The sequence below is a fragment of the Nipponia nippon genome, unplaced genomic scaffold, assembly GCF_047370975.1.
Source record: "Nipponia nippon isolate SJK-2023a ecotype South Korea unplaced genomic scaffold, ASM4737097v1 scaffold_13, whole genome shotgun sequence".
Classification (NCBI taxonomy): Eukaryota; Metazoa; Chordata; class Aves; order Pelecaniformes; family Threskiornithidae; genus Nipponia; species Nipponia nippon.
Genome location: NW_028262324.1, coordinates 7,135,177 through 7,162,498, shown reverse-complemented (window position 1 = coordinate 7,162,498; position 27,322 = coordinate 7,135,177). Strand labels below are relative to the sequence as shown.

The window sequence follows — 27,322 nt, the reverse complement described above, 5'->3', positions numbered from 1 at the left end:
CTGGTGGCTTTTTTTGGTGGAGAAACGAGGAGAACCAGAGCTTGATGGGAGGGAAAAGGGAAGTCCTGGCACGCAGTTATTAACGCATGCTGTACTCCCTCAGCGCCAGCAGCCCTCTGCTATTACAGCCAGCCGGCTAAATTGATGGCAGCAGCAATTTTTTTTTTTTTGAGTCCCATATTTGTTTTCACTCTGGTAACTAAGCTGTCCGTAAGTAACACATCTGCTACTGGTGTTTGGACTCCTGCTCTAAAACACTGTTTTGGTGGTTTATGTATTAAACCACTGCTATGGTGATAAGTTAGCAGCATGCTAGCTTTCACCTCAAGCTTCCTTAACTCTGCGGTCTTTTAACTTGCAGAGCAGAAATAGTTCTATTCTGTTAATGCAAAAACATCCTGACAGCACCTTCCTTTCTTTTCACATTGTATATCATTTTGCCGGCGGCCAGAAGTTTGGGGTTTTTCTGTTTAAGAAATAAGGGCTGGAAGAAACTAACTCATCCTGCTTAGGTAGCTAACACAACCCTGGAGTGGAAGAGTTCGGTACCACAACATCCCAGTGGTACTCTGGTAGTTGAAGGTGGTTGACTGGGGACGAGAGTGAGAGGTGGCAATGCTGCTGCACGGCATTCGGGGCAAGGGTGGATGGAAGTAAAGATGCAGTAAAGAGCTGCATCTTGAAGCAGAAGGCTGTGTACACACTTAGTCGTCCTGTTAAATCTGCCTTTGATTGAAGGGGGATACGTCTTTTCACTGTGCAAGTCTGGAAGTATCCAAGTAAACGTTCTTCATGTGATCATGCTTACTGCTACCGTCAGCGAGGCTTCACACCTAGAAGCTGTATTTGATCAATTAAAATTGCAGTGCAGGTGCTTGCCCTTCACCAGTTTTGCAGTCTGTACCTCTTGGTAGCTACATCGCAGGGAGCTGCTCCACGCGGAGGAGCACAGTCACGCTCAGGATTTCGCACCTCAGGAAAGCCTCCGTCTCCAGTCTCAAGGTCTGTTGTACCCACCTGGCACGTACCCTACTCTTGCCTCTCCTTGCAAGAACCATCATAGAAGCGTGGCAAGGTGGTGCCGCAGCTAACGCGTTAGGCCAACGAGCCCCGCCGACGTGAAAGCAAAGCAACTTTGGAGACAAATCGTAATTATGGGTTTGTATCTTTCGGCCTGCAGCATTCCTTGGCGCGCTGACTTGCCAGGCGGTAACTGGCACACGGCTCTAGGGAAAGTCTTTCCTAAAAGGCCGCTTCTGGAATTGGGCTTGTTTGCCACCCTTCGATCCAGATTTCAAACTTTCTACTTACGAGGGGGTGCTGGTCTGGGATCAGTGTTTCTCATTTCCTGGACGCTTTCCACCTGAGCTGCCCTGCGAGACTGAATCCCAGGAAAAACTGAAGTGCAATAAAGGAAAAGTAGTTAAGATAACTGTAGTTTAGGTTAGGAAGTTCTCTGTGTAGCTGCAAGGAGTCCTTCAAACACGCTGCAGCACAACTGCCCTCCGTGCCGAGCAGGATATTGCAGGACAGCAGCCGAAGCCCACGCGTTTCCTTGTGTACGTTGAAGCCTTGGTGCAGCCCCGAGTCGTCTTTGGCGCAGCATTCACCCTCAGGTACGGATGGTAATACATACGGTTTTTGCAAAGCCCCCTTCATAACAAAAAAATTGTATCGGTGCCTTAAAAGTTGAGACAACTTTGAAAGGCATGAAAAATGTTGGCTTCGAAATCCTGAATCAATATGATTGTGCCGGTCTTATCTCTGTCCAGCATTGTGCAGCCCCTTGTGGTACGTAGTATTCTCATATTCATTACATTTCTAAAAGAGGAAATACAGGAACATGTAGCAAACCAGAAGGGTGAGACTTCTGACTGCGGTTAATTGCGGCAAGTTGGTGACAGAGAGATCAAGGAAAATTCCACTTGCAGACAGCCTTTTTCTCTCACTTTTAGACGCTAATACCGGTTTTCTGTTTTGCATTCCGTTTTTTTAATCTTACCTGTTGCCACAGAAAGTACCTTTCATGAGAATCTTTTCTACACATTCCTAAATGCTTTTCGGGGTAGAGCTCTCGGATGCGCTTTCTTGAGACGTAGTTCCTAACGCACGGTGACGGGGCGAAGCTGAAGTCTCTTCATCCTGCCGTCATTATCTGTATTGCTCAAAGTGACGCTGCTGGGGAATGACAACAATGGATAAAAACGTAAGAATCAACAGAACTGCAAAGGTATGTCTGGTTTTTTGAGTACAGCATATAAACAATTAAGAAAAAAGGGTTCTAGAGCAGGGTTTGATGTTTGAATTCAGCACGATGCTTGGTGATGGTGGAAATGTTTGGTATTCTCACCTCGAGGTGGACGGAGGGCTCTTTACGATGCTCATGTACCTAATGTCTCCCTGCGCTTTTCGTGGTGACAAAACCACTAACTGGAAGAAATGTCTTCTTGGGGAGGGCTGTGAATAAAGCAGGATTCCCAAATAGCAAATACCTGTGAATAAACACATTTGTGAAACAATCACTACATCACTTCAAGGTTCCACCTGGCTTACTGCTGTCCTGTAGTGACAGCTGAGACACGGTTACATTGTCAGAGCCTTGCAGTGACAGTCCAGGCGACCTGCTGCATGATAAATAATTTCCCTACATTACATGCAAAACAGAAGCAATTTTGAAGTACTATATTTGTTTCTTTCGAAAGACTGGAACTAGTTTATAATTTTTTTTTACATTTATTTGTGTATTCATATTGCATCTAGTATAATTTTATATATATACATAGCTCAAATAACCTGCTGCAGCTATCAGGGTTCGAGAATGCTGAAGTCTTGATTCAAAGTGAGTGCCTTGATTGTCCTACTGTCTGCGAGTCTAATAAGCAGCGTAATGGAATTATTATTTTCATCCTGGATTATGATCTCAGTGTTTACTGTAAATAAACTGCCTCCTGGAAATTTGATACAAAATACAGCGGGGGAAAAAAGCTTAGTACTAGCTCAATGAGTCATTCTTTTACACTCAAAATTTTCCCTTGAGGCATGTAAAGGTAACAGGACTATTTTGCACGTTAAGTCGTCAGAAATTGATGAAGGACATTTTTAATTTCTATACAGAGAAGAGAGTTTCTAGGTATGATATTTTCAGTTTTCTCAAATGGATTGCCGATGGCTAAATAAATGTAATGGTAGCAAGCTGATTTCCCATTCTGCTGGGATCTTAGACACAGCCATAGCACACCCAGTCAAATTCAGCTGAGTAACAACTGAAAGTCAAATTTATTTCTGCTGTATAATTGATGAGCTGCTTATAAGGTTCCTATGACCCTAGCAGTACAGTTTATTGTAATATTGGAATGTTATACCTAATATGAAAATACTAAGGATGGGTTTTTTCTACTATCTGGACTTCTTGAAGCACCACGTGCCCGCCATCAGTAGTTTTGCTGTGACAGGTAACGCTTTGCAGTTATCACCGTGCCCCAACCATTCCACCTTCACAAGAAAAAGCGTTTCTGAAAATGAACTCAGCATATGAGTGCAACCAGAGAAATGATGTTGCTTCTTTCTTGTTGCATATACACCTGCGACATCGTCTGCGCAGGAAACGTTGCAGCCCTTGGTGCAATTTAAAACAGTTCGCATGACGGGCTGCGCTTGGGAAATAGTTCTCGCGCCGTTTGACAACATTTTCTGTGCTGTTGCCAAAAGGAAAAATAGGAGCGTTTTTTGAAACACACGTTAAGTTGATCTGAAGTTTGTCTCTCCTTCTAAAACGCCCAGTTTACATGTTCCCACCTTGTCCACAAAAAAGTGTGTGAAGAACAGCATGAAGTTTGTTTCCGTGCGCTCCCACAGCCCCGTGGCTCCCGGGTGCCCGCTGTCACCCCCCGGCTCCATCCCAAACCCCTGGGAGCAAACCCGCCGTTCAAAACAGGATTTGCCAGAGCTAATATATTGAGCGAGGAGTTACTCAAATAGCCAAGGGAAATACTGGAGAGAATGGTGACAATAAATTTGGGGCTTTTCTCAGGATACAGTCAGGACTCGATGCCCAGCTTTCCTGGGGAAACCTTAGAGGTAAAACGTTAGTTCTGTCATGGACCGTGGACAAAGCGGTCTCGACCCAGGGAATTTTCACCTTAGGTAATTTATTGTCAGTTAACACAAACTTCTAATCCCTGATTTGGGTGATTGAGAAAGAATAAACCATGAACAATTAAGCAAGCGCTTAAGTAAGCACCTTTCCTCCCCCTTCCTAGTCTCAACTTGCCTTAGTTTTGCGCGGGGTACCCTCAGTCCGCCCCAGCTCCTTCAAGGAGGTGACGGTGGCACAGGGGGAAAAGGTCTCTGGCTGCTGCTCCATGATTATTGCCCGCTTTTCTCCACTCCTCCGTGCCTCTGTCCCTGCCCTGCGTGGGACACCCACAGCCTGCGGAGGGTGTCCCTGCCCCGGCACGGCAGGGAGCCTGTCTGGGACCAATTCAAGGGAACATTTAATTGTATTTGAAAGTAGTTTTGTGGCTCTGTTCCTTCTATTTCTGGGTCATTTCAAGTGCTGGTAGCACTTGAAAAATTCCAGGGTAGTAAATGAACGGCTCTTCCTTATCTTCTACGTGAAGTGGAGTGTTCAAACTAGCGAAGCTGCTGGCTGTAATATTAAAAAAAAAAAAAGAAGAAAAAAAAAAAAAAAAAGAAAAACCCCAAAGGCATTCAATGAGCTGCTTTGTGCCAGGAATTCTTTCCCATTTGGACAACTGCCTTAGCTGCTTTCTGCTCCTCGCCCCGGCCCAGAGGCGGAGGTGTTGTTGAGAAAGCATTTTCAATTCAGCGTTTTGTATTCAAGATGCATTGCTTTTCTAGTTACGTGATTGTGGGTTTGGGAGCGAGTGTCTAATTTCATCTCGAAGCTACCGTGGAAAGAGGAAGGAAAAGACTTTTGCCAGAGAAAAGGCAGCATGTACAAAGGCAAACCCAGTAAAATTTTGCAAACCTCAAGATACTCACAAGTACAAAGCCATAAAACCTGTGCATTTGCATAAGCATAACCTGGGCAGAGCTGTTGCTGAGCAAATAGCAACTATGGATAATTTTAAATAACACTATTATTTAATAATATTAAAGTTTGGGTTTTTTTAAATAATCAAAGACACAAAACGCTTCAGCTGCAGTTAATGCTTAGCTTTCCTCCTCAGGTTTTCTGCCTCTGAAGAGAGAGATTATTTTGCAGGGATTTCTGTAACCACAAAGGAGATCTGTCCAGTTTTCTAGAGACCTAAACATGAAAATTTCAAAGTGTATCAAACCGCTTTTAAGTTCAAAAAAAAGGGGAATAAAAAATGATGCTTCAAAAATGCTTTAAAATCCAGTCTTTGCTTTCTGGTTGATCCCCACGGCCCCGCATTTCCCTGTTAAGAGGCAGTTGCAAAGCAGAAAAGGTATTTCCCGGGGGTCTCCGCAGGAGGGACGGCTGTGTGTCCTGCACCAGGCCCTCATTAGCATCAGCAGCTGCAGGCCAGTTGCACCCTGGAGATAATTTTGCTACGTAATTAGCTCCCTTCGCTCCCTATAGCTGCTCTCCCTGCGGCTCTCAGCAAATGCAGCGGGAGGTGGAAGGAGGCCGGGCATTTGCTCTTCAGGCTTCCAGCCAGACCCTCCAGTGCTCCCGCCTCATCCCCTGGACTGGGCTTGGAGAGAAAGGGCTGGGGGAGATCGCATCCTCCTCCTCAGGTGATGGAGTAACAGGGAAACAGGCGACAGCAAAATGAAGGTCAATGTAAGTACTAGGTGATTTCATTTCTGTTGTGGTTAATTTAATGGCTTTTCTTACTTCATTTGTAGTAGAAGCATATGTAGTGTAAAATCTGCATCTGTCAGGATTGCTTTTCAAAGTATGCTGCTGATCCTGTTTGCGTGTTACTAGCAGAGCACATGGTCTTAATTTTTAAAATACCACCTAAGTTAAGCTGAAAAAAAATGCTTTATTAAGACCAACAGTCTGGTTAAGAAGGGTAAGGTTTTGTACCATGCGTAATAGGCAATAATATGCCTTATTAAAAAAAGTTGCCATGCATGACCCTGGCTGGCCATTAGGATGCCCCTTGCTTTCCATTCTTGGAAATAATGAGCTTAAATGATTAACACTTGAGTTACACGTTATCTCAAAAGAAATAATGCTTTTTAGACCGATTACTAGAAAATGAGTAATGGAAATGTTTTAACAACTTGAGACGCTCTTTGATGAAGAAAACGTCAAGTAATTTCGATATGAGTTATGTGAGTCTGTGCACTCTAGGATAACGGCTGACCATGTCCTGCAGCGCTCTTTGCAGGGAGAACTGAAGCTCAAAAGAGGAAAGGAGTGGTGACAGCGGTCATTTTTAGGAAATGCCTTGCTCTGGGAGGAGGGGGAGTAAGTGGATCAAATCCATTTTATAGTCACAGGTTGATGTTTTCGCCCAGGCTTCCAGCACAGCATACGTGCGGGCACCCAGCATCATTAGCTTGCTTTGTGCTGAGCAGAATTTCTCTGGCTGTGAAGCTAACTGGATGTTACAGCCGATCTCTGGCAGCTGCGGCTCGGGGCAGGGTCTGCGCCATCACCGTGTGCCCTCTGTTAATGACGGGGAAGGGGCAACGTGCAGCTGCCGCGCGGGAGCGGCGACGCACGCTAGCGGTTAGGGCAGGTGAAAAACCACCAGCTTCTTTTCCAGAGAAATATTAAAATTACAGATAAATGAAACTTTGTCCGAAAGGGTGGTCTTAAAAAAGAACGAACGTTTTGGGGCAGGTAACTGCAATGAGAGAGCCGGGGGAAGCAGCTGTGGGAGCTGTGGCGTTGCTGCTGATTCATTATGAATCGGAGAACACCCACCCCGAGCCTCTGCCTCTTCGGTTGCTGTCGCTTCTGCCGCGTCCAGGCAATCAGCAGAAACTCCGCCGTGGGTCAGCTGGGACGGCACCCAGGAGGAGGAATATACAGCAGTCATTGCAAATGGAAGATCCGCAGTCTGCTCCTGACAACCTGCCCTAGGAATTTCTTGCCTGTTCCCTGGACAGGCAGCAGCAGGAGAGCAAGGACCCTGCCCTAACGCCTCTCTGTGAAGCATCTATTGCTTCGGAGGCAGAAGGAGAAAACTTGTACTCATCAGAACTTTCTGTATCTTTAAATCCATGTTTGGAAATACACGTTGTTGTAAAATACCACGAAGATACTAAAAGGTTTTGAAAAGCCAAAAGAGTAAATTAATTTGGTGCATATGGGACAAAACCTTTGGATAGTAGGAGGAACCAAAACCCAGAAATACATACGTATTCATTTTTTAAATATCAGGAAATGGCAGTTTATTTTTCTTTTAACTTGGGCGTGAGACCACACATGTGAAAATGCTGTGAATGGGAATGAGATCCTGATCACACTGAAAACAGGGGGGGTTCCTGTTGGTTTTAACACAGCTAGAATTTGCTTAACTACATTTGTGGAGAAAATTAACAGAACGAGCTTGTAATCCCCCCCCGCCCCCCCATCACTGACTAATGTGAATCTGCACAATTTCCTTTTAAGTGGGTCTACCTGCAGTTTAAAACTGGTTGTTCTTTATTTTAGCAAAAACTAATTTGAGGGTTCAGAATTTAAAACCTGATGATTAGCACCTGGTTCCACCCTCCAGAAATCAGTTAACCCTTTGAACAGGCAATAAAAGCAAGTCCTGACATCCATTCCTTGTTGAAGCTTGTACAAAAAGATCTGAAACTTCTACATGACCAGAACACTTATTTTTCCAAAATACGCAAACAAAAGAAAAACTACGTAGAAGGACCTTCTGCGAGTCAGAGAAAATGTCGTACATCAAGCGGGACGTGCAAACCCCACAGCTAGAAGGAAGGCACGTGCCCGTAGATGAAAGACCTGAGCGTTTAAGGTAAATTCTTCTTTCTTTGGTGGGTGTTGACCACGTGCACTCTGCCTACAATGAACTGAAGTGGGCAAACCTTCAGTTGACTCGGCTTGGCCTACTCTGTAACAGGGGCTCCTCTGGGAAGCGTGTTCCCAGCCAAGGGGGCAATGGAGAATGTTTATTTCTTCAGCTTTGCTCGGAGGTGAAGAGATTAACTGGGAACAGTTCTGTAAACATGTCAGAGGGTGACACTGATGCATGAACATAACTGTTCAGCAAACACAATCTGCTGCCTTTGGTTGTATCTTTTCCTTCTCCTCAAATATTTTAAGTCCCATTTTTCTGCAGTAACAACGCTTACAGATTTTTTTTTTTTTGATGTGCAAAATGCAGCTGAAGAATACTTTTCATCCACAAAAGAAACTCCTGTGATTAAAGCTATCTCTTTTTTTAGATTATTTCAACAATTTTTTTTAAGAAGCAAATTTAAGATAATAGATGAAATTTTTATTTTTTTTTTTACTTTGAAATGCTGTGAGGTACTACAGTACCCACGTGTCACATAAAATAGTACTGAACTAGAGTTTCCAAATACAAACCGAGTGGGAAGGGGGTACAGAAATTATTTTTGGCAGACTTGGAGGGAAGATGCTCAAATGATCAGCTGATAATCGTGGAGGATTTTTCTAGCAACATTTGCATATACTTTATGAGGGTGATTTTTTTCTGTTGATTGTACTACAGGCTGAGGATAGAGATTGGGATAGGCAAGGCATCAGGAAATCTTCGTAATAGTGGGGTTTTTCTGCCTTAGCACAGATATTTATTGTGTACATAGAGCACAGATGTCAGTCTACGTGAGTACTCCCATTTTGAGGTTATAGAATTTTATATTATAGAACTGTACAATTATCAGCTTTACTGACTCTTAATTAAAATTTTGCCTTTCTTCATTAATAAACATGAGTTAACAGCTTTCATTGTGGAGACTCCCAAGGGCCATCAGGTTTTGTAGCGGGAGCATTGCTGGATGAGGATACACAAACAAAGATGTAAAAATTCAGATTTGGAGGGAGAGTTACTATCTTAGCATTTGATCTAAAGTCCAGTAAAAGGAGACACACTTCCAGCTACACCAGAACTTTTCTTCACACCTAAGTTAACTGAACCTGTTTTACCAGAGGTCTTAACGCTGTAAATCCATTCAGTGGGGCTGACTCACTGTATGTGCCGAACGCGCGTTGCTCCAACGAGGTCAGGGACTCTGTACGGGGGAGGACAGTGTCTCGGGGAGAGGCTGCAGAGGACGCAGCCTCTGTTTTCTAGGTCTGTGCTCTGTCATCGTCTTGTTAAAATCTGCCCAGTGAGAGAGGAGTAACCGTGCTGCCTGCCGAGGTGCTTTCTCACGGGGTGATGAACTGGCTTTTAAGATGTTCTTTGTCTTGGGAGATTTTTTTCAGGGCTGCTGACAGGGAAGAAGCAACAAATGTCAAAGAAGGAAAAACACTTTGATCTCATCTATGTTGCTTTAGTACTTATTACATGTTGGTTATTGTAAGGATGCATTAATGCGATTGCATAAAGTAATGAAGAACTATACACAGCTGGCCCTAGCTGGCATTTTGTGGATGATAGCGTTGGACAGCCAGTTTCCGCTCCTCTGGTAATAAAGGAAAAATGCAGATCCCACTGGCCCCAAAGCACAGCTTCCTCCTAGCTAAGCATCCCGTAAGGTCTCTGCGATCCTGGGAATGCCGTACTTGTTTATAGTTAATGGCAGGTCAGAGATGCTTCTGCTTACATGGTAGAAAGGGGCTGCCACAGTGATTCTTTACATCTGTCCTAGACAACTGAAAGCGTAGATAGGACTTGACTTCTGACAAATCGCCCCCCATTAGATGAGCCAGAGCCTGTACTACAAATAACCTCACTCCACGTAACTGGAGATAGACTTGGTATACCTTGGCTATCATCTGTGCTGTCGGATCAAGCACTCACCTGCCATAAACCTCCTATAAGTTTCATCTATAAAATTGCTCCTACTGTTATTGAGATCCCAAAACCAATTGGCTGGGATGAGTTCTCTTAAAAGTGTCTCCAAAAAGTGGCATTGCTTTGGAAAGCAAATTGGAACAGCTTTGGCATCCAGTGGCTTCTCAGTAACTCGCTCTAGTTCTTACCACGAGCAGATGGAGCCCGTGGGACGCCGAGCTGCAGGGCCAGCTGTGGGCTGGATGTCGGTAAGGGACAGGGCGCAGACGGGAGAGCGGCAGTTCCTCACCCAGCGCTGCGGTGCTTTGGTTTACTCCGTGTGGCCATACCCTCCTCGGGGGAGTATTGCTAGGGGTTTAATCTCAGCGGAACATGGACATAACCCATCTAGCTTTCATAACTGACCCAGCTCAGTGGCTCCAGCAGGTTTTGCGTAGCGCCGTGTGATTCAGTACCACCTCAAACTCCGCTAGAAAATCAGCTAACCTAGAGCAAGCTCTTTGCTGCCAGAACTGCAGTGCTTTCCAGTACTGAAGCCAGCTAGTTCAGTGCTTGCTTTTAAGTATATCCTATAAAACACCTAAACACGTCGGCACCTGTGAAGCTAGGCATTGCTGTGGGTTTGTTACATTTGTTTTAGCAGTATTAGGCTAATCTTCAACATCTGTTCTGGCATCCTGTTGAATCCACAGCTGGGACTCCTTAAAAACTAATGGAACTTCTATGAACAGTATTGCCTACATTCTTTTGGCTATAACCCTACATAAAAGAAATGCTTCACAGGTATCTTCCATACCAGCCTTTGTATGATCAGGTCCTGAGGGGCTGAGTGAGCAACCAGAATGCTTGGAAAGGTGTATTGGGTTTGCGTGGCAAGGTTTTGGTAGCGGGGGGCTACAGGGGTGGCTTCTGTGAGAAGCTGCTAGAAGCTCCCCCCATGTCCAACAGAGCCAATGCCGGCCGGCTCCAAGACAGACCCGCTGCTGGCCAAGGCCGAGCCCATCAGTGATGGTGGTAGCGCCCCTGGGGTAACAAACTTCAGAAGGGGGAAAAAAACCTGCGCAGCTGCAGCTGAAGAGAGGCGTGAGAATATGTGAGAGGAACAGCTCTGCAGCCACCCAGGTCAGTGCAGAAGGAGGGGAGGAGGTGCTCCAGGCACCCGAGCAGAGATTCCCCTGCAGCCCCTGGGGAAGCCCGTGGTGAGGCAGGCTGTGCCCTGCAGCCCATGGAGGTCCATGGTGGAGCAGATCTCCACCTGCAGCCCGGGGAGGACCCCACACCGGAGCAGGGGGGTGCCCGAAGGAGGCGGTGACCCTGTGGGAAGCCCAGGCTGGAGCAGGCTCCTGGCAGGACCTGTGGCCCCGTGGAGAGAGGAGCCCAGGCTGGAGCAGGTTTGCTGGCAGGGCTTGTGACCCCGTGGGGGACCCACGCTGGAGCAGTCGTTCCTGAAGGGCTGCACCCCGTGGGAGGGACCCACGCTGGAGCAGCTGGTGAAGAACTGCAGCCCGTGGGAAGGACCCACGTTGGAGCAGTTCGTGGAGGACTGTCTGCCGTGGGAGGGACCCACGCTGGAGCAGGGGCAGAGTGTGAGGAGTCCTCCCCTGAGGAGGAAGGAGCAGCAGAGACAGCGTGTGATGAACTGACCCCAGCCCCCATTCCCGTCCCCCTGCGCCACTCGGGGGGAGGAGGTGGGGAAAATCGGGAGTGAAGTTGAGCCCGGGAAGAGGGGAGGGGTGGGGGGAAGGGGTTTCAGGATTTGGGTTTTATTTTCTCATTACCTTACTCTGATTGGATTGGTAGTAAGTTAAACTAATTTCCCCAGGTCGAGTCTGTTTTGCCTGTGACTAATTGGTGAGTGATCTCTCCCTGCCCTTATCTCGACCCATGAGCCTTTCGTTATATTTTTCTCTCCCCTGTCCCAGCTGAGGAGGGGGAGTGATAGAGTGGCTTTGGGGGGTGCCTGGTGCCCAGCCAGGGTCAGCCCACCGCAAAAGGAAACAAGAAATAAAGGGGGCTTAATAGTCCTGTAGGTGGAGGAGCAAAGGAGAACACAGAGCAGCATATAAAGGCAGACCTGGTTGACCTGTTGTTTTTACACCCTGTGAAAATGTTCCTCCTTCTGTGTTTTTGGGGAGATTAGAATTCAGAAGAAATGAAACTACTTCAGTGGTGTGGTGCTGCTTGTATTGGTTTTTCAATGTATTGCTGCAACTTTCTGTCAGGCTGTGGGCACTGAAAATACACAAGAGTCTGTTCAGGGAAGATGTTGGTGGGGATTTTTTGTTTTGTCTTAGTGGTTTGGAATTTTTTTTTTTTTTTTTGGCAACGTCTCAGTTTTGCCTGGGACCTCCCTGTAGTTTACTCGTTACAAATTGCTGATATATTCTGTGTTACACATTTCTACCTTACATAAATTCCTTTGGAGACTAGTTCCAAGTCAAAAGGATAAGAAATCTTCATTAAAATACCTCCCTAAGTTTCTCTACCCTTTTTAAAATGCACTGAAAAATGTCACCAAGGGCTGCAAGCCAGTTAGATCACTAATGCCTTTCACTGTCACCTGGAATCGTGTCTCTACCGGTGGCTGGCCTACGATGCCAGCGATGGGCTGGTCCTGAAAGCGAATCATGAAAAATTGAGTGACGTTGCTGTGCACTTATGCAGTACTGAAACTGAGAGTGGATGGAAAGGATTCGCTTTCCAACTCTATAGTACTGACCATGTGTCCTGAAACTTAGAATTTAATTTAGCGCTGCCTTAGGTGGAAGAACCTTTCCTTTTCTTTCTTTCTCTGTCGTGTCGTGTCCTCCCCCTCCCTTTTTCCCTCTACTGTTTGAGAGCTCTGCTGACCTGCAGAAGTCTGACAATCTTCTAATTCATTGATGTTCTACAGTCTGGAGGTTGGGGCCTGTCTGCATCACTTCTCTATTTAAATCTTAAATTTTTTGGTTCCAGCCCTACGGATGGGATATGAGATGAACAACAAATCTGTTTATAGATCTAGCTAAGTCAGGTTTTCTAAGGTGTCCTATAATTTTTTTTTTAATCCCCTGCTTGGCTTGCAATTGAGGTGATTTCAAGGTTCCTGGGTATTCGTGTTGCCTACAGATGCGAGCCCACGTGCCCTAATTTGAGCTCTGCAAATCAGAGACCACCTTTCAAAATTTGAACCGCTGTGTTCTGCTTTGAATTGGTATCTCACTGTGGGCTACTCGCCCTTGGGTGTTTGCACAGTTTTATTGGCAAAACCAAAGGAATGTGTGCTGAGCTTCACGCAAAGAGACCCCTCTGTTGAAAAGGTTTGTGACTTTCATGGTATAAGTTTAAAATTCAACTTTTCATTTGGTGTGGGTGCCCCTGAATGCATTCATCTGACTTTGCCAAATGAAAGGTTGATCAGTTGAGTTCTAACAACCTTTCTGTGGAATACCTTTGCTGTTGAATGGAGCTTAGGCCTCCCTGTTGCTGTCACTGACCTGGCTGTTCTCTGGCTTCACTTGTTTTGCAGCAAAGCAGACCTAGCAATGTCTAGGAAAAAGAGATGAGAGAATAGTTGGAATTATTTCTCCTTCTGATACCTGCTGCAGTCACGTTTTATTGTTGCTGAAGTATGACTGATGGGAAGAGTACCTCCTCACTCTACATAACTTAGGCTGTAGTCTACAGTAATTATTTGCAGAAATACTGATGTGTACAGGCCAAATTCTGACCTAGTGAAAATCAGCATATTTACTCTAAAACAAATGAGATTTGAAATTAGAGTTGCATAGTTTCATACATTGATTAATTAAAGAATTAGGCCCAATGATGTGTTTAGTATGCTGTTTCTACAGGAAAGAATTAGCTAGGGAAACGTCGACATTTAGGTACCTTTTAAAACCATAGCGTGAACCAAATTTTCCTCTTATTTGTGTTGGTGCAGCTAGGAAGGACGGTCTGTTGTCTAACGCACGAGAGAGGGGCTCAGTTCCTGAGGTCGGGCTTCCTGGCTCTGCCACCGGCTTCCTGTGTGCGCCTGGATAAGGCTCCACATTTCAGTTCCCTCTTGCAAAAGGGGGAGAGTGCCCCTCTGCCCATCCTCTTCAGGCCTGAAGAAGAGGGTTTGTCTTTCAGCATGTCTGTGCAGTGCCCAGCAAGAAGGGATCAAATGTTAAGTCAGATCTGGAAGTGTTGTTGATGAATAATAGGAAAAGTTGGCTGTTTTCCTTTTTTTTTTTTTTTTTTTTTTTTTTTTTTTTTTTTTCCCAATTGCAACAATGTCGTGTGAAGCCCAAACCCACCCGGGCTGCGGTGGGATTCCCGAAGGCCTGGCTTCAACGCAGGTGGTTCAGAGCATTTGGCATTGCCCAAATAGAAAGTGGGCTCCCATGTTCAAGGCAAGAAGACTTTTTTAACCAGGCTATGACATAAGGTAAATGGGACTCTTGTCCATCTCTGGCAGCTGCTGATGGACAAGCCCATGTATCATAAAAAGGCCATTGTTCATGGCCACCCTGACGGAGAAATGCATGCTGCTAACAACCGGCCACTTTCGTCAGCTGAGCTGACAAGTTGGGTTTCTTCTGCTACAGCTTCAAACCAGCTGTTGCTTTACAGCAAATGCTCTGGACAAAAATACAAAGCATCACGTTTCCTATTTGGGTACTATCTCTTTGGACATTACTTGCACTTTCTGATAAGAAACTAATGCTGAAACACAGCCAGTGTCCCACTGCCTGGGAAGCAGTCCGTCTCATTTTGAAGCTGAACGCAAATGGTATCTTGTACTGAAAACCACTACGCCCACAGCTCACTCTACCCTTTGCACAAATGCCCCAGGTGAATAAAGCTACTTGCTGCTACTACTCTTCATTCTTTTAACTGTCATCTTGTAATGAGTAAGGAAGAGCCCAAAATAAATATGCTAAAAATAAAATGTGGTGAGCTACACATTTGTGACTGCCAGAAATTTATAGGCTTCAGATGAGACAGGTAGGGCTGCCCTGTGTTGAAGAAGCTGGGAAATATGAATATTTGCACTCTCTCAAGTTTTCTGTGATCTTAGGAAAGTTGCTTGCTCTATTCTTCCTTGGTTTCCTGTCTAAAAAAATATTACAGTAAGAGCACTGTATGAAGATGCTGAAAGAGACTGGAGACACAAGTATTCAGATACAGGTGATGTCTGTGTGATGGAGAGAAACGCAGACGCTGTTTCAGGTGTGCTTACCTGAAGATAAGCTCACAAACGCACTGACCCGCTGTGAAGACTTACCAGCCAGCAGAGCTACTTGTTTGGTGTCCCTGTGTGCATAGTTAGATTTTTTTTTTTTTTTTCCCTGTGCTAATGTGTCACATAAATCATTAGCCTGGGATGCGCTGGATCAGTAGGATCCAACTCGCTAGTCTGGGGTGGACATGGACACAGCTAGCTGGAGTCTGGGTCTTCACAAGTACCGCAGCCCACCGCTGCTCTTCAGCAGTGTTCTACTGCGGGTGTTACCACTAACCCCCTTAATGTTGGCATTGTTGAGGTCTGCCTTCATAAGGCTCTGAGAAAAGAAAAAGTTTAAAGGAAAATAAGCAAGGTTGGGTTTTTTCTCTCTTTTTTTTTTTTTTTTTTTTAGGTAAGAAATATTTAGCCTTTTTCATGTGCAGTTGAAGTACTCAGATAAACTGGGTAGCAGGCAGGAAGGCATGAATTTTATTTTTGGATGGGTGATGCATTTTCTCTGCATCTTCTGAGAAAGAATTCACAGAATGCCAGTGGGGAAAAAAATACCTATTTTTCATATAGGGATGTTCATAAGTAATAAGTTTAAGTAATGAGCATTGGCAGTGCTCTTCAAGAGCCTTGGTGAGGAAAGGTGGCGAAGAAACATTTGCAGTATTATTATTATCTATTTCTTTACTGCACTGAACATAGCAGACACAGGCTGCAAACGTTTAACTCTCTGAAACCAATGCTCTGAGAAATGTTGTTTAATGTGAAAATGGGTGGATTTGAATTAAAATGAAATTAAGGTGGAGATAAACACCAAACCAAAACCAATTAACACTTGCTGGTGTAACAGCACACTGCCGATGTTTTTTCTCTCTCCAGAATACCTTGGCGAAGGCGCTATACGACAACAAAGCGGAGTGCTCAGATGAGCTGGCCTTCCGCAAAGGAGACATCCTGACGGTTCTGGACCAAAACGTCATTGGCAGTGAGGGCTGGTGGAAATGCTCCCTCCATGGCAGGCAGGGCCTGGCCCCGGCTAACCGCCTCCAGCTCCTCGCCGCCTCTCAAGCCGTCCTGCTGCCTCCTTCTGCCCAGAGCGACTCCGCAGAGTCGCCAGCGGGCCAGCAAAACATCTACCAGGTTCCCTCCCTCCCCAAGCCTCCCGTGTTGTCGTCTACCTATGAGAAGATGGAGGGGTGGGTTAAATCTCCAGCTAGGGTCTCTACCCTGCCTGCCCAAGGAATATATCAGGTACCAGCCTTGGCTGCACAGCTGCTCAGTGAAAGGACCCAAAGCTCAACAAACCAGGTAAGAATATAAGCAGCTATAAAAGTAACAAATGTTATTATTAAAACAATCATTGGGACCTGGAAAATAGTAAAGGCTATTGGCCTGAGCATTTCAGTGGAATTTGCAGCAAAGCCATTCAAATAAATGGTGTTTAGGAAACTCCCATCAATTCTACTACAGTTTATAGCATTATGTGAGAAATGCTGCTCTGGGCAACAGACGAGAGCCTCTATATTCTGTAGTGCCTCACTTTCTTTGACAGTTTAAAGCAGCTGTAAAATAGGGCAGGAAGTAAAGAGTATACCATTTGTTTGGAAGAATCTGGAAATGATTTACAAACCTACCCCAAAGTTAAAGTAACAAGACACAGAACTTTCTCCTCTGATGGTCTACAGCACGCATCCGTCCAGAGTCCTTTGGGTACATGTGGGGTCTTTGCATCCATCTGCACAGGAAGATGATTCGTAATAAAAAAAAGAAAAAAATCACCCTTTGCTGTGTGATTGCTGCCTTTGGTCTAGTTTCTACTCCTTCCAGGGCCTCAGCAAGCTCAGAGTGCCGCTGCCTCTCTCTTCTGCTACTCAAAGTTGTCACTACGCTTGCACAAAGTAGCAGCACCTGCTATAGACATGCTGGAGGACACAGGGTTTGCTTGTGTGCTCTGAATCAGTTTCTCTCCCAACCTCTTTTTGCTGCTGCTGAGACCGTGACCAGGGTGTACGGGGTGAGAGCAGCCACCGGTCCCCCCAGTTACGGAGGGGAACTGCAAAGCTAGCTTCCCAGGGTTTCATTACAGCTGCCTGGCCTGGCGTCTTCTTTCTCCCTGCTCCTTGCATTGGGCGTTCAAATGAAACATAGTGGAAAATGTAATTTGACTAAATGTTATATCAAGTGTCTTAACATAAAAAAAACCCTTGTGCTTTCTTCAGCATAAAATGAATGGGGAATCTTTTCTAATGAAAGGTAAATGGAGCAGGTGGGGAGGGAGTTCAAGTACAAGTTTTTGTTCAGTCCCATGAGCTCTTCAGCCCTGGCTGGCTGTTTATTCCGTGTATGAAAATCACGTTAGAAATGTTAATTGAAAAAGGAAAGAAATTCAGCCCTGAACTATATAGCCTTTTAGGCTGATTTAATGATCATTTGATTTATGGGACTCGGTCGGCCAGGTTTCATCTTACTGTGCCAAAAAGCAAGTTATGGAAACCAAGGTGCTGGTTCCTTCTGCGTCGCAAACGGGTGCTGGAAAACAGACAAACTTGGTACATCTCTGGTGACTGAAACCTAATTGTCAGCAGTGCAGCTGTACATTCAGCCTTTGTGCACAGTTACCATAACTGCAAGCTCAAACTGAGTAGTAGCTGCAAAAGCCCCTTTTGCACTTGCTGTGATCCAATTTCTCCGCATTCCTAACCCTAAAGAAGGCACTTGCAAATTGAATGTGAGATGGATACAAATTTTCCATGTTGTGCCAGCAAATCAGGCTGAAAATGTCATCTACTATTCTTTATCTGAATGAATGGCCCAACAGAAGAGCTCCTTGGCTAGTCCCGTCTCTCTGCCATGTCATGAGTTTATATACCTAAGCCTTGTTTACTCTAATGGAGAAAGGAGAAAAAAAAAAAAAAAGAAAAGCCCTAGCCTGCGTTTAGTATTTAGAAGCTCAGATTTGCCTGAGCTGCCTCTTGCCCAACATCACAGCTGTTCCTACGCCAACTGGAGCGCGGCGGTCACAAGCCATGCGCATCTGCACAGGGAGGCTCAGGGCTGGACAGCCTGTGCCAGTGCAGAACGAACCGCAGCGCTCCAGGTCGCCTCGTGGAGATCCTATGGGACAACTGGCAAAATTCCTGGCGTGCTCAGCTGTCCTTTGAGCAGCTGGATAAAGCCACTGTAAGTCTTCGAGGGAGCTGATTGAAAGCAATAAAACAAAACAAAATCCCTCAAAGCCTATGTGCTTTCACCCTATGGAAAAGCCTTGTCGCTTCTTTATTTGTTGCCTAATACAGAGAGCACCGTCTTGCTTTATGGTGACTGAAAGTACTTTAAAATAATGTGTTCTTGAAGTGGTAGTAAGATATGATACTCAGTGAGTTTCCTTTTTGCTATATGCTGAGTAAGACTTGTCCATCTGAAAACAGACCTGGGCGAAGGATGGCTTTCTTGATACCACTTCTCTCTTACCCTTTCTACTCAGGAAAGTCTCTTCTGCCGCTGTTTGCAAGCAAGACGGCTCATATCACAGAGCACTAGGGGAATTTGTGTTCACTCATCATTCCCTTTCTTCAGATGAGAGCTTTGACAAAGGCGAAGCAAGCACTTGTAAAGCTGGAGTCTTGTTCCTCTACCATATTTCCCCTAAACTTAGTCACTACAACGCTCACTTAGATGATGGAGAATGCTACCTCCAATTTTAAATAATTTATTGTAACACGGCCGTGTTTCTGTGGGTCAGTAGTTTACAATACTCCACTTATAAACTAGCTGTGGAGAGCCAGGCTAAACCCCTGCTAAATGAACAAAACTCCACGGTTTTGGGGTTGATTTCAAAAAAAGTCCTTTCCCAACATTCATATTTTGGCATCTTAACCGATTGTCCCACAGACTGGTCATAGCTCTTAAAATGATGTTTTAAGCAAACAGGAGAATTAGTCTGTAATTGACCTAAATAATGTAATTCCCAGATCAGGCTTCTCTGTTCATGGAGCTGGACAGGACATCACAGTAACTGTGTTTACTCCTCTCAAATGAGTCCCTTTTTCATAACTACAGAATAATGCATCTCAGCCTGTACCTTTTTGCTGCTCTTACTCCCGCTAAATATGGCTTGACCTAATGGCTCTGTGAGACTGGAGAAGTAGAAATTCCCCCGCTTTCTTTTTTTAGTCGTTCTGCTTTTGGGTAGTCTAAAGATTTAAGTGATAACTGAAGCTGGATTGTCTCCAAATCTTTTCCCTCCCTTGGTTAGTAAGGCAGATTGTCCTTGATTTGTATGTGTCAATTCTTATCTGATCTGAAATAAAGCAGAAATGCTGTCAAAGCATAATTATGGGGAAAAAAATACCATGCCTGCTTGTAAGGTCAGCTCCTGTCTATCACCATCAGTGAAAAGCTGAAAGGTTTTTAATCACTTAAGAGTGATTACTCTAATGGCAGCCTATTCAACTAATTGAGTTTTCAAAGATGTCCTGAGTTTACTGCTCACTGCAGCTTTCTTGTTATTGTTTTTTTCCCCCCTAAAAGCACCTGCTTACTCTCCCAAGAGCATGCCGGGCTTCAGTCCCCAATATCAGGAGTGAAGTGTATGATGTCCCATCCACACAGCGCCGGGAGTCCTTATTCACACAGGTGAGTCCTGCCACGGTCCCCCCCGTGCAGCTGGGACCCTGTAGGACCTCAGAATAGATTTTAAGGTAAATTTTAGCGTTTCCCTGTTTACTTTTTGTAAAATTTGGCAGAAACCCATATATTTTTAGGGAAGTTCAAAACCTAAAGCAGTTTTCTTTTGAATTTTAGAGGAAATGTGTCTTAAATTTGGTACGTTTCTAAAAAACACTTTCAGTTTTACTATTACTGAGTTCCAGGGCACAGATGAATTCTCTCTGCCTTGGTTTATCCGTCAGGAAATGTTTTGTCTCTGTGTCATTTGATCAGGAAGATTTCAAGATGTTTACAGAAGAGTCACTAAGGCATGTACAAAAAGAAACTAAATGTCACCCACACCACCTGCCTCCTGGGCAACAAAATGCAAGGGATTAGATCATGTAACCATGATGCACTCGGGGTTAAGGGCAACACATCGATTGCATCTACCACGGCAGCGTCCTGTTACATGATCTTGCTCTTGATACCTTGCTTCACTGGGGAGAGGGAATGTCACCACGTGTCCTCACATCTCACTGCAGCCTGTGCAGGTCACCAGGCTGGGACAGACGCGAGGCCTCAGCCCCATCCCGTCGCCTACCTGCAGAGCTGCGTGTGGGACTGGGGCACGTCCACGGAGCCTCCCCGCGCACCTTACGCTCCCTGGCAGCACTGGGCAGTGCAGGGTTGAGCCCATTCTAATTCATTTAGTACCAAGTTATCCACGAACTTCTCTGTGTTACCCGCTTTGTGTAAGTGGGGTGATCCCTGCTCAGACCCAAAGCCAGGCGCATAGGTGGCGGCTGCCTTCCACCACCCCGTGCCCGCCGCCCTCCCCGCAGCGCTGCGGGAGAGCTCTGGCACGCTGGGTTTGTCCCACGCTGCCCAAACCAGGAGCTGGGCAGTGTATGACTCAAAAGCCTTTGATTCCACCGAAGTCTTCAGTGGGCTCTAAAAAGGATTGAAATCAACCTGTTTTTTTCCCTTCAACCAGAGCGGTGCCACTCCGCCCACTGCACGAAAGGGCTCTGTGCCGGTCAGATCCACCCAGTGTTTCCAGGAAGAGCAGAAGCAGCTTTACAACATCCCATCCAGCCCAGAAAAGGCGGGAGCTGTTATCCAGAAAGACTCACCGGTGGGCAACGTAAGTAAGCCTTCTTGGACACAAGAGAATAACCTCTCATTACTATGACGTTGGGCACGTGTGCTGAACCTTCCTCAAGGCGATCGTGCGGATAAGACCAGCACATCTTGAGTGCAGTGCTTTGTCCTTCATATTAAAGAGAGAAATACTCCCTGGCTCCTGGACAGGCAGGGTACCTGCCAGGACGAGGACCGTGCTTGCATTCGCTTTTTAGACTGCAGGCAACAAGATCTCTTGCCTTAACTTCTTTTTATGACAGCGTGAAAAGCAAATTCAATACCCTACATTCTTGAATGTCTCTTTGTAATATTTAAGCAGATAGTAACTAACTGTCCGCATTCCAGGCAGCACTCTCCTGCCACCTTTTTTTGGGAGTGGAGCACACCTGGCTTTGGGGGGGGGGGGGGGTGTGTGTGTCAGGCTTTCCATCTCTTCCCCAGTTTGGCAAGTACCATCCTTGAAGAAAGGGCTGATCTGAAATTTCACAACAAAGAAAATGCCTCGATGGAAACTCTTTATTAGTTGAGCGCCAAATATTTTGGTTTTCCTGAACAATTTTAGGATCCAAGAGGATTTTGACAGGCTCCTCAGCACACATGCCCAGGGCTGAGGTGTGGGATCTCCGGACAGACCATGCCAGCGCAGGAAATCTGAGGCTTCCTGGTTTTGTGGATTTAAGTGCTGTAGGTTCACGGCTGCCCCACGACTGGAGAAGCCAGTCTTGCGCAGTCTGTTGAGCAGTGACGGTAGGACTGGTGCTACCCAGAGCTGGGGCGCTGGCATATGAGCAATTGCTCGTTGAAGCTGGCATTCCTGACATCTTCATGGCTGTTAGCAATCGTACCGACCAGCTGCAACAGCCTGGGAGCAGATTTCCTTTTGGAGACACGGTGTATTGTTGCTTCCAAAATCAAATTTTCTTAGAATTCTTTGTTCATGGCAAATTTGGAAAATTCTGGCTTTGGTCTGAAACACCCTTGTTTGGGATCCCCTTCTCATGCACTTTTTCTGCAGATGGGAAAGCCTGACCTGGCCAGTGCTTTCTCAAATTTTTATTACATAGCGGTACCTTCAGTTGTTTCTTGTTGCTGCACACTCCTATAGCTCCTTGCACTCCCTCACACTTGTGCTTCATGCTTGTAAGGCATCCAGGTACGATCTGTCTCGAAGCACCTGTTAGTATTAGTCTGGATTTTCTCACACAAGAAGTGGTCTTGCATTCGCATTTTCCAGCTTATGGACTTCAGCTGTGCACACATGTATTCTTTAGGCATCGGGCAAGATCTGTATCTGTCTTAGCAAACCTGTATCAAGTAAAAATTTAAACTCATTGCAGTTATTTGAGAACGGTCAGTTGTGTCTGTTGGTCATTTATTTTTTTGTCAGCATATGCATGTGAATGTGAGTGGGGATACTGGAAAATCAAGTGTTTTCTTATGCAGAGGCTAATAAAAACTGACCTCCTTCATTCTGTAAAACTGAGCGTTTGTCGTTACCTACCAATAAACTGGCATTTCACTTTTCTTGTAGCCATTCCAGAAAACTATGAAAGTTTCCCACCCCAAAGGAGCCAGGGAAGAGCTCACAGATTTCACTGGCTGGGGACACTGCTGTATGATTTAATCACCTGTGCTCAAAATATTTTAACCTTCTTATGTGCCGCTTGTGTGTTTTAGAAAGAAAATAAAAATTATGGGCTAGCCTTTTTGTGGTGCAGTTCCACTGACGTTACTGGAGTTGCATACATTTGCATGCTCTGAGAGTTCAGTTGTGTTTCTTATTTCTTGTATAAAACACTGCTTATAAATCCTGTGTGCTCTGTTGCAGTTATATGATGTCCCTCCCAAAAGAGAAGCGGATGTGTCAGAAAACGAATCTCAGAAAAAGTTCTGGGGCCATTGCAATACCTTGCCCAATCCTCGAAAATCAGAATGGATTTATGATATTCCAGTATCGCCTGAAAAAACAGGATTAAAACAAAACCCCCCTGGCCATTCCTTGGGGAACCAGGTGCTGTACGATATACCACCAGCCAGGTACAAGGCACTAACAACAAATACAGAAGCCAAAGTTGTAAATCCACAGTTATATGATATTCCACCAACACAACGGAAATTAACGTTTCCAGATGTCCATCTCTATGATGTTCCGTCCTCACGGGACGTGCTCCTTTTGCCACAAAATGGCAGCTGTGATGTCCCCGCAAGTCTCCCGGCTCCAAAGGTTGAGAATCAGACCTCTGAAAAGAATGTTTATGATATTCCAAAAAGTTTGCCCACCACTTTGCAGTCCAAGAAAGAGATGGAAAAAGCCAGCGATAGTTCTAGAGACCAATCATACAGTGCTCCTCCACAGCTCTCAAGAGATGCCAAATTAGAACAAGACAGATTATCTGTTTCTAGTGTGGATAGCAGAAGCAGCACCCTCTCTACGTCCTCAAACTCTTCTGCTGAGTCTTTTTCTGTGTCATCAGAAGAGCCTGCCAAAGAAATTAAACTGGAACTTGACGTAGCCATAGAGACGCTGACTGGATTGCAGCACAGCGTATCCAGTTCGGTTGCGAGTTTAATGATCTTTGTGAGCAGTAAATGGAGATTACAAGAGCACCTAGAGAAAAGCATTGACGAAATCCACAGAGCAGTTGATCACATAAAAGTATCGCTGGGAGAATTCTTGGCCTTTGCTCAAGTCATGAAGGTAAATGCCTCTTACCTCACTGATAACACCCTTCAGACCAGAATTAAAAAACAGCTAGAAATTCTTATGAACTCATTCGAAATCTTAACGGAAACAAGAGAAGCTCTAAACAACTGCAACTGGTCACTAGAGACTTTGGTCCTCAGGAAACCTAAGAACAACCCAGATGATCTTGATCGCTTTGTTATGGTAGCCCGCACGATTCCAGATGATATCAAGAGGTTCGTATCCATCATCATTGCCAATGGAAAGCTTCTCTTCAGAAAGAATGAGAAAGAACAAGAGATTAAGCAATCAAAAGTGAACCCAGAATACAAAATGGCAAAACAAATCATAGTGCCAAGAAGAATAGAAATAGATGCACTTCAAAGAAATACTTCCGATAAACCTGACCAAAGTCAGGTCTCTTCTGAGAAACCAAAAGAAAATGCCACCGAGGACTGTGATTATGTTCAGTTACAGGTCAGCATAACTGCATTTTACTATCTGTATTCCTGATTGTTTGCAGATATTAAGCTATTAGCACTATTTTATCTTTGCACTAGTGCCAAATTCACTTTGCACTACTTCCTATTTCCCGGACTTTATGTGAATTCAGGATTTTGTTAGAGCACTACATGGCACATGTAGAACAATCAGTAATTTTAAGTAATAAAGAGAACTGGCATTTGAGAATTTACCCAGGCAGGCAGCCAGCACTGAGAAAAGACTTTTAGCTTGCCCGTTTAAATTCATTTGAAAGACAGCTTTTAGCTGGGGGTTAGCAATTTGTTTCTTCTCTTTTGACTAGCGGTTCTCTTCTTGCCAGTACGTTTTGTTTGTTTGACTCTGACACGACTATACAAGAGATGTTAACTTTCTAACTTGAGGTGTATTGGAAAGCATGCTTTCATAGAAAATTTTGGTTTAACAAATTAAAACTCTTGCTGTGAATTATCAAATTTATTTGTTAGAATGATTTTGAATGTTTGTTAGAATCATTCTCCTTAGAATTACTGAAATGTCTCCTAACACTATAACTCTCTTGGTTTCAACGAAGAAATGCTGGCTTGTCCTTAGAATTTAGGAAATGTTATGTTTTGTTGATGTTGGTTTCAGTCTTAGATCTTGCAGGATCAGACACTAAATTTTTAGTAGGAAAAAACCTACTACAGTTGCTTCCAATAAACGTACCATTGTTGTCCGTAACATGAAGGCTGCATAGCAAGCAGTTATTTTCCCCTGAAACAACAGAAAAACACATTTATATTTAAATATTTTATGTAAACCATTTCAACTTTGCTTTCATTTTGATTTGTAACAGGCACAGAAAACCATTTCAGGTAAAGAAGTAGCAGAGAAGAGCACAGATTCAAAACCAAAGGTATTTCTGATTTTGAAAACTATTACTTAGGAGGACTTCTAGCCCCTGATTTCTGTGCTTGCTAAAATTCAAAATAATTTGCATTTGGACACACATATCTATACATAGAGGTCTATTTGTTTTCTCATAGTTCATTTTCCCAGAACCAGTTCTTAGAATTACTGCTGAAAACCCATGCAAAACATTTATTTTCCTCAAATGTAACGAACCATTCTAGTTTGAAGTCATACTATTTATTCGCTTGCCTTTGTGTATCATTTGGGATAAGGCTGTGGGAGTTAGTATTTCAAAACATCTTGTCATGTCAGGTATAAGGACTGACTCTCTTGTTATTGTACGGTTTTAATCATTCATAACCCTCATGAAGTCAGCACCATTAAAGAGCAAGTCTGAATGTTTTGTACTATCTGAAAGCTTGAAGTCCAGGCTGTATAAAGGATTGATGTTTAGCTGCAGCACTTTGTGTGCTATCCATTATTAAAATCCTGTTCAGTGAAATTTGTTTAGGGAAAGGGCTATCAGGAGAAAATACCACTTCAAAGTCCAGTACTTTATGGAAAGATAAATGATTGTAAGAGACTCCTGGGCTGGGGCAATTTGGAGACTATTAATTGACTAGACTCCCTGTAAGTGAAGAATATAGGGTAGAGCAAATAAAGAAACAATCAGTGTGCCACCAAGCTGAGTCTATTCTTTTTTTTAACCTTTTTCCAGGTTTTGCCATCTGCAAAAAAGACCGTAATTCAAAGCAAGCAGGACTCTGCAAAGAAAATTGCTCTCTCGGAACACTGCAAGCTGTGTTTTGGTGCACTTCACAAGGCAATGGGTGTATTTACTAACAGTCTGAGCAACAACCAGCCGCCCGAAGTCTTCATATCCCACAGCAAATTGATCATTATGGTGGGACAAAAGCTAGTGGATTCTCTCTGCCAGGAAACTCAAGAAAGAGATGCTCGGAACAACATTCTCCACAGCAGCAGCCGGTTTTGCAGTCTCTTGAAGAATCTGGCTCTCGCCACCAAAAATGCTGCAATACAATATCCAAACGCAGAGGCCATGAAGGAGCTTCAGGATCAAACCAAGGAGCTGTCTAAGTACACGCAGCAGTTTAGAGCAATGATGGAATGAAAGACACTTTGCTGTTTTTACAAATTCTCCATTGTTGTTGCTTCTTTGGCGTGTGGCAGCCAAGGGGGGCAAAAGCAGCTCAGTGACAGCAACTTTCAGTCACCTCTGAGACCCCCTGCCGGGCAGTTCCCTGGGTGCTGGTGCACTTTGAGCAGGTGAAGATCCATGCAACAGCAGATGCAGAAGAGGATTTGTGGAATTAAATCCGTCCTTTCTTCTCCATTGTTCAGAGCCTGCCTGGAAATGTCATCCTCTTAGGGGCTGGGCAGGAATGTTTGCTGTGTATTAGAGCAAAATTATTTTATTATCTGGCTGATTTCTTTTTTTTTTTTTTTTTAGTTTCTGTATAGGTCAGATATATTTTTTTCCTTTTTTTTTTTTGCTATTTGGGTATGTAAAGTCTCTCTCTAAATTTTGCTGCACAATGTTCTGTAAGTTATGATAGCCCATTATCAATTATTTCTTGAGGACTTAAAGTTTGTAATTACAATTTATTTTTTTTTAACAGCTGCAAAGCTAACTTTTGTTCTTCATGTACAAATGCGATAAATGTATTACAGGACAAAATCTGGCAGGTACTACGCATAGCCTAGATGTTAATGGGAAATGCTCCAGCTGGTATCTGAGCACAGAAGGAAAACTGACTTGGAGGAGTCCTGGCTCCCGACAGATCCATGGGGAGTGCACTGCAGCCGTCCTCCGTCACAGCTTGAAGCCATTCAGAGCATTGCTCCAACATGTAAAGAACTGATTTTAGTCACTAAATATGCAGAGGCTTTGGCCAAGCTATTCCTACAAACTGGAACCATGATGTTATTTCTTGCTGGGCAGCCGGAGCGCCCGCGCTGGCGGGGCTGCCCGGGGTTCCCAGGCCGGCCCTTGCTGCGTTGGTCGGTGTAGGTCGTTAACTTTATCCCTAAATTTGCTGAAGTACAACGACGAAGGCCCTGTCACCACCCAGGTAGCCTGTTCGTACGCCTGCGTTATTTCTGTTTTCCTTAATTAATTTATTTTCAAATTTTTATGTGACATTTCAAAGTCTGGCCTCTCAGCGCGCCGCTGTCCCTGCGTCTTTGCCCTGAAGATGCACAGCGAGTTTTGCGAGCAGTTACAGCTCGCTCGCGCTGCACGGGTGCACGCGCTCCAGCTGCCTGCGGAGAACACAGCTCCCTCATCGTCCTCTCGGTTTTATTTTTACTTGGCCGTCACCATGTTTTATACCGTTATTTAATTGTCGACATTTGTAAATAGTA

General features: G+C 44.6%; 1 protein-coding gene across 3 annotated transcripts; it reads left to right on the top strand.

The window, feature by feature from the left end:
* The first annotated feature begins 1,217 nt into the window (after positions 1-1,217).
* On the top strand, positions 1,218-27,322 carry CASS4 (Cas scaffold protein family member 4). 3 transcript variants are annotated; one of them, XM_087749851.1, is made up of 7 exons: positions 1,218-2,230; positions 15,967-16,395; positions 19,618-19,722; positions 20,732-20,881; positions 22,709-23,578; positions 24,882-24,941; positions 25,656-27,322. In XM_087749851.1, the coding sequence occupies exons 1-7, from the start codon at positions 2,186-2,188 to the stop codon at positions 26,067-26,069; spliced, it is 2,073 nt and encodes a 690-aa protein (XP_087605977.1). In that variant the 5' UTR covers positions 1,218-2,185; the 3' UTR covers positions 26,070-27,322. The 3 variants fall into 3 exon arrangements, with proteins under 3 accessions (XP_087605977.1, XP_087605975.1, XP_087605976.1); XM_087749849.1 differs by having other exon boundaries at positions 22,709-24,040; XM_087749850.1 differs by lacking the exon at positions 24,882-24,941 and having other exon boundaries at positions 22,709-24,040.

Excerpts from the sequence above, each read along its gene's own strand:
- CASS4 (XM_087749849.1), top strand. The coding sequence starts at position 2,186 with ATGACAACAATGGATAAAAACGTAAGAATCAACAGAACTGCAAAG. Across the intron at positions 16,396-19,617 it reads CCCAAAGCTCAACAAACCAG|CACCTGCTTACTCTCCCAAG; the intron begins GTAAGAATATAA and ends CCCCCCTAAAAG. Across the intron at positions 24,041-24,881 it reads GTGATTATGTTCAGTTACAG|GCACAGAAAACCATTTCAGG; the intron begins GTCAGCATAACT and ends GATTTGTAACAG.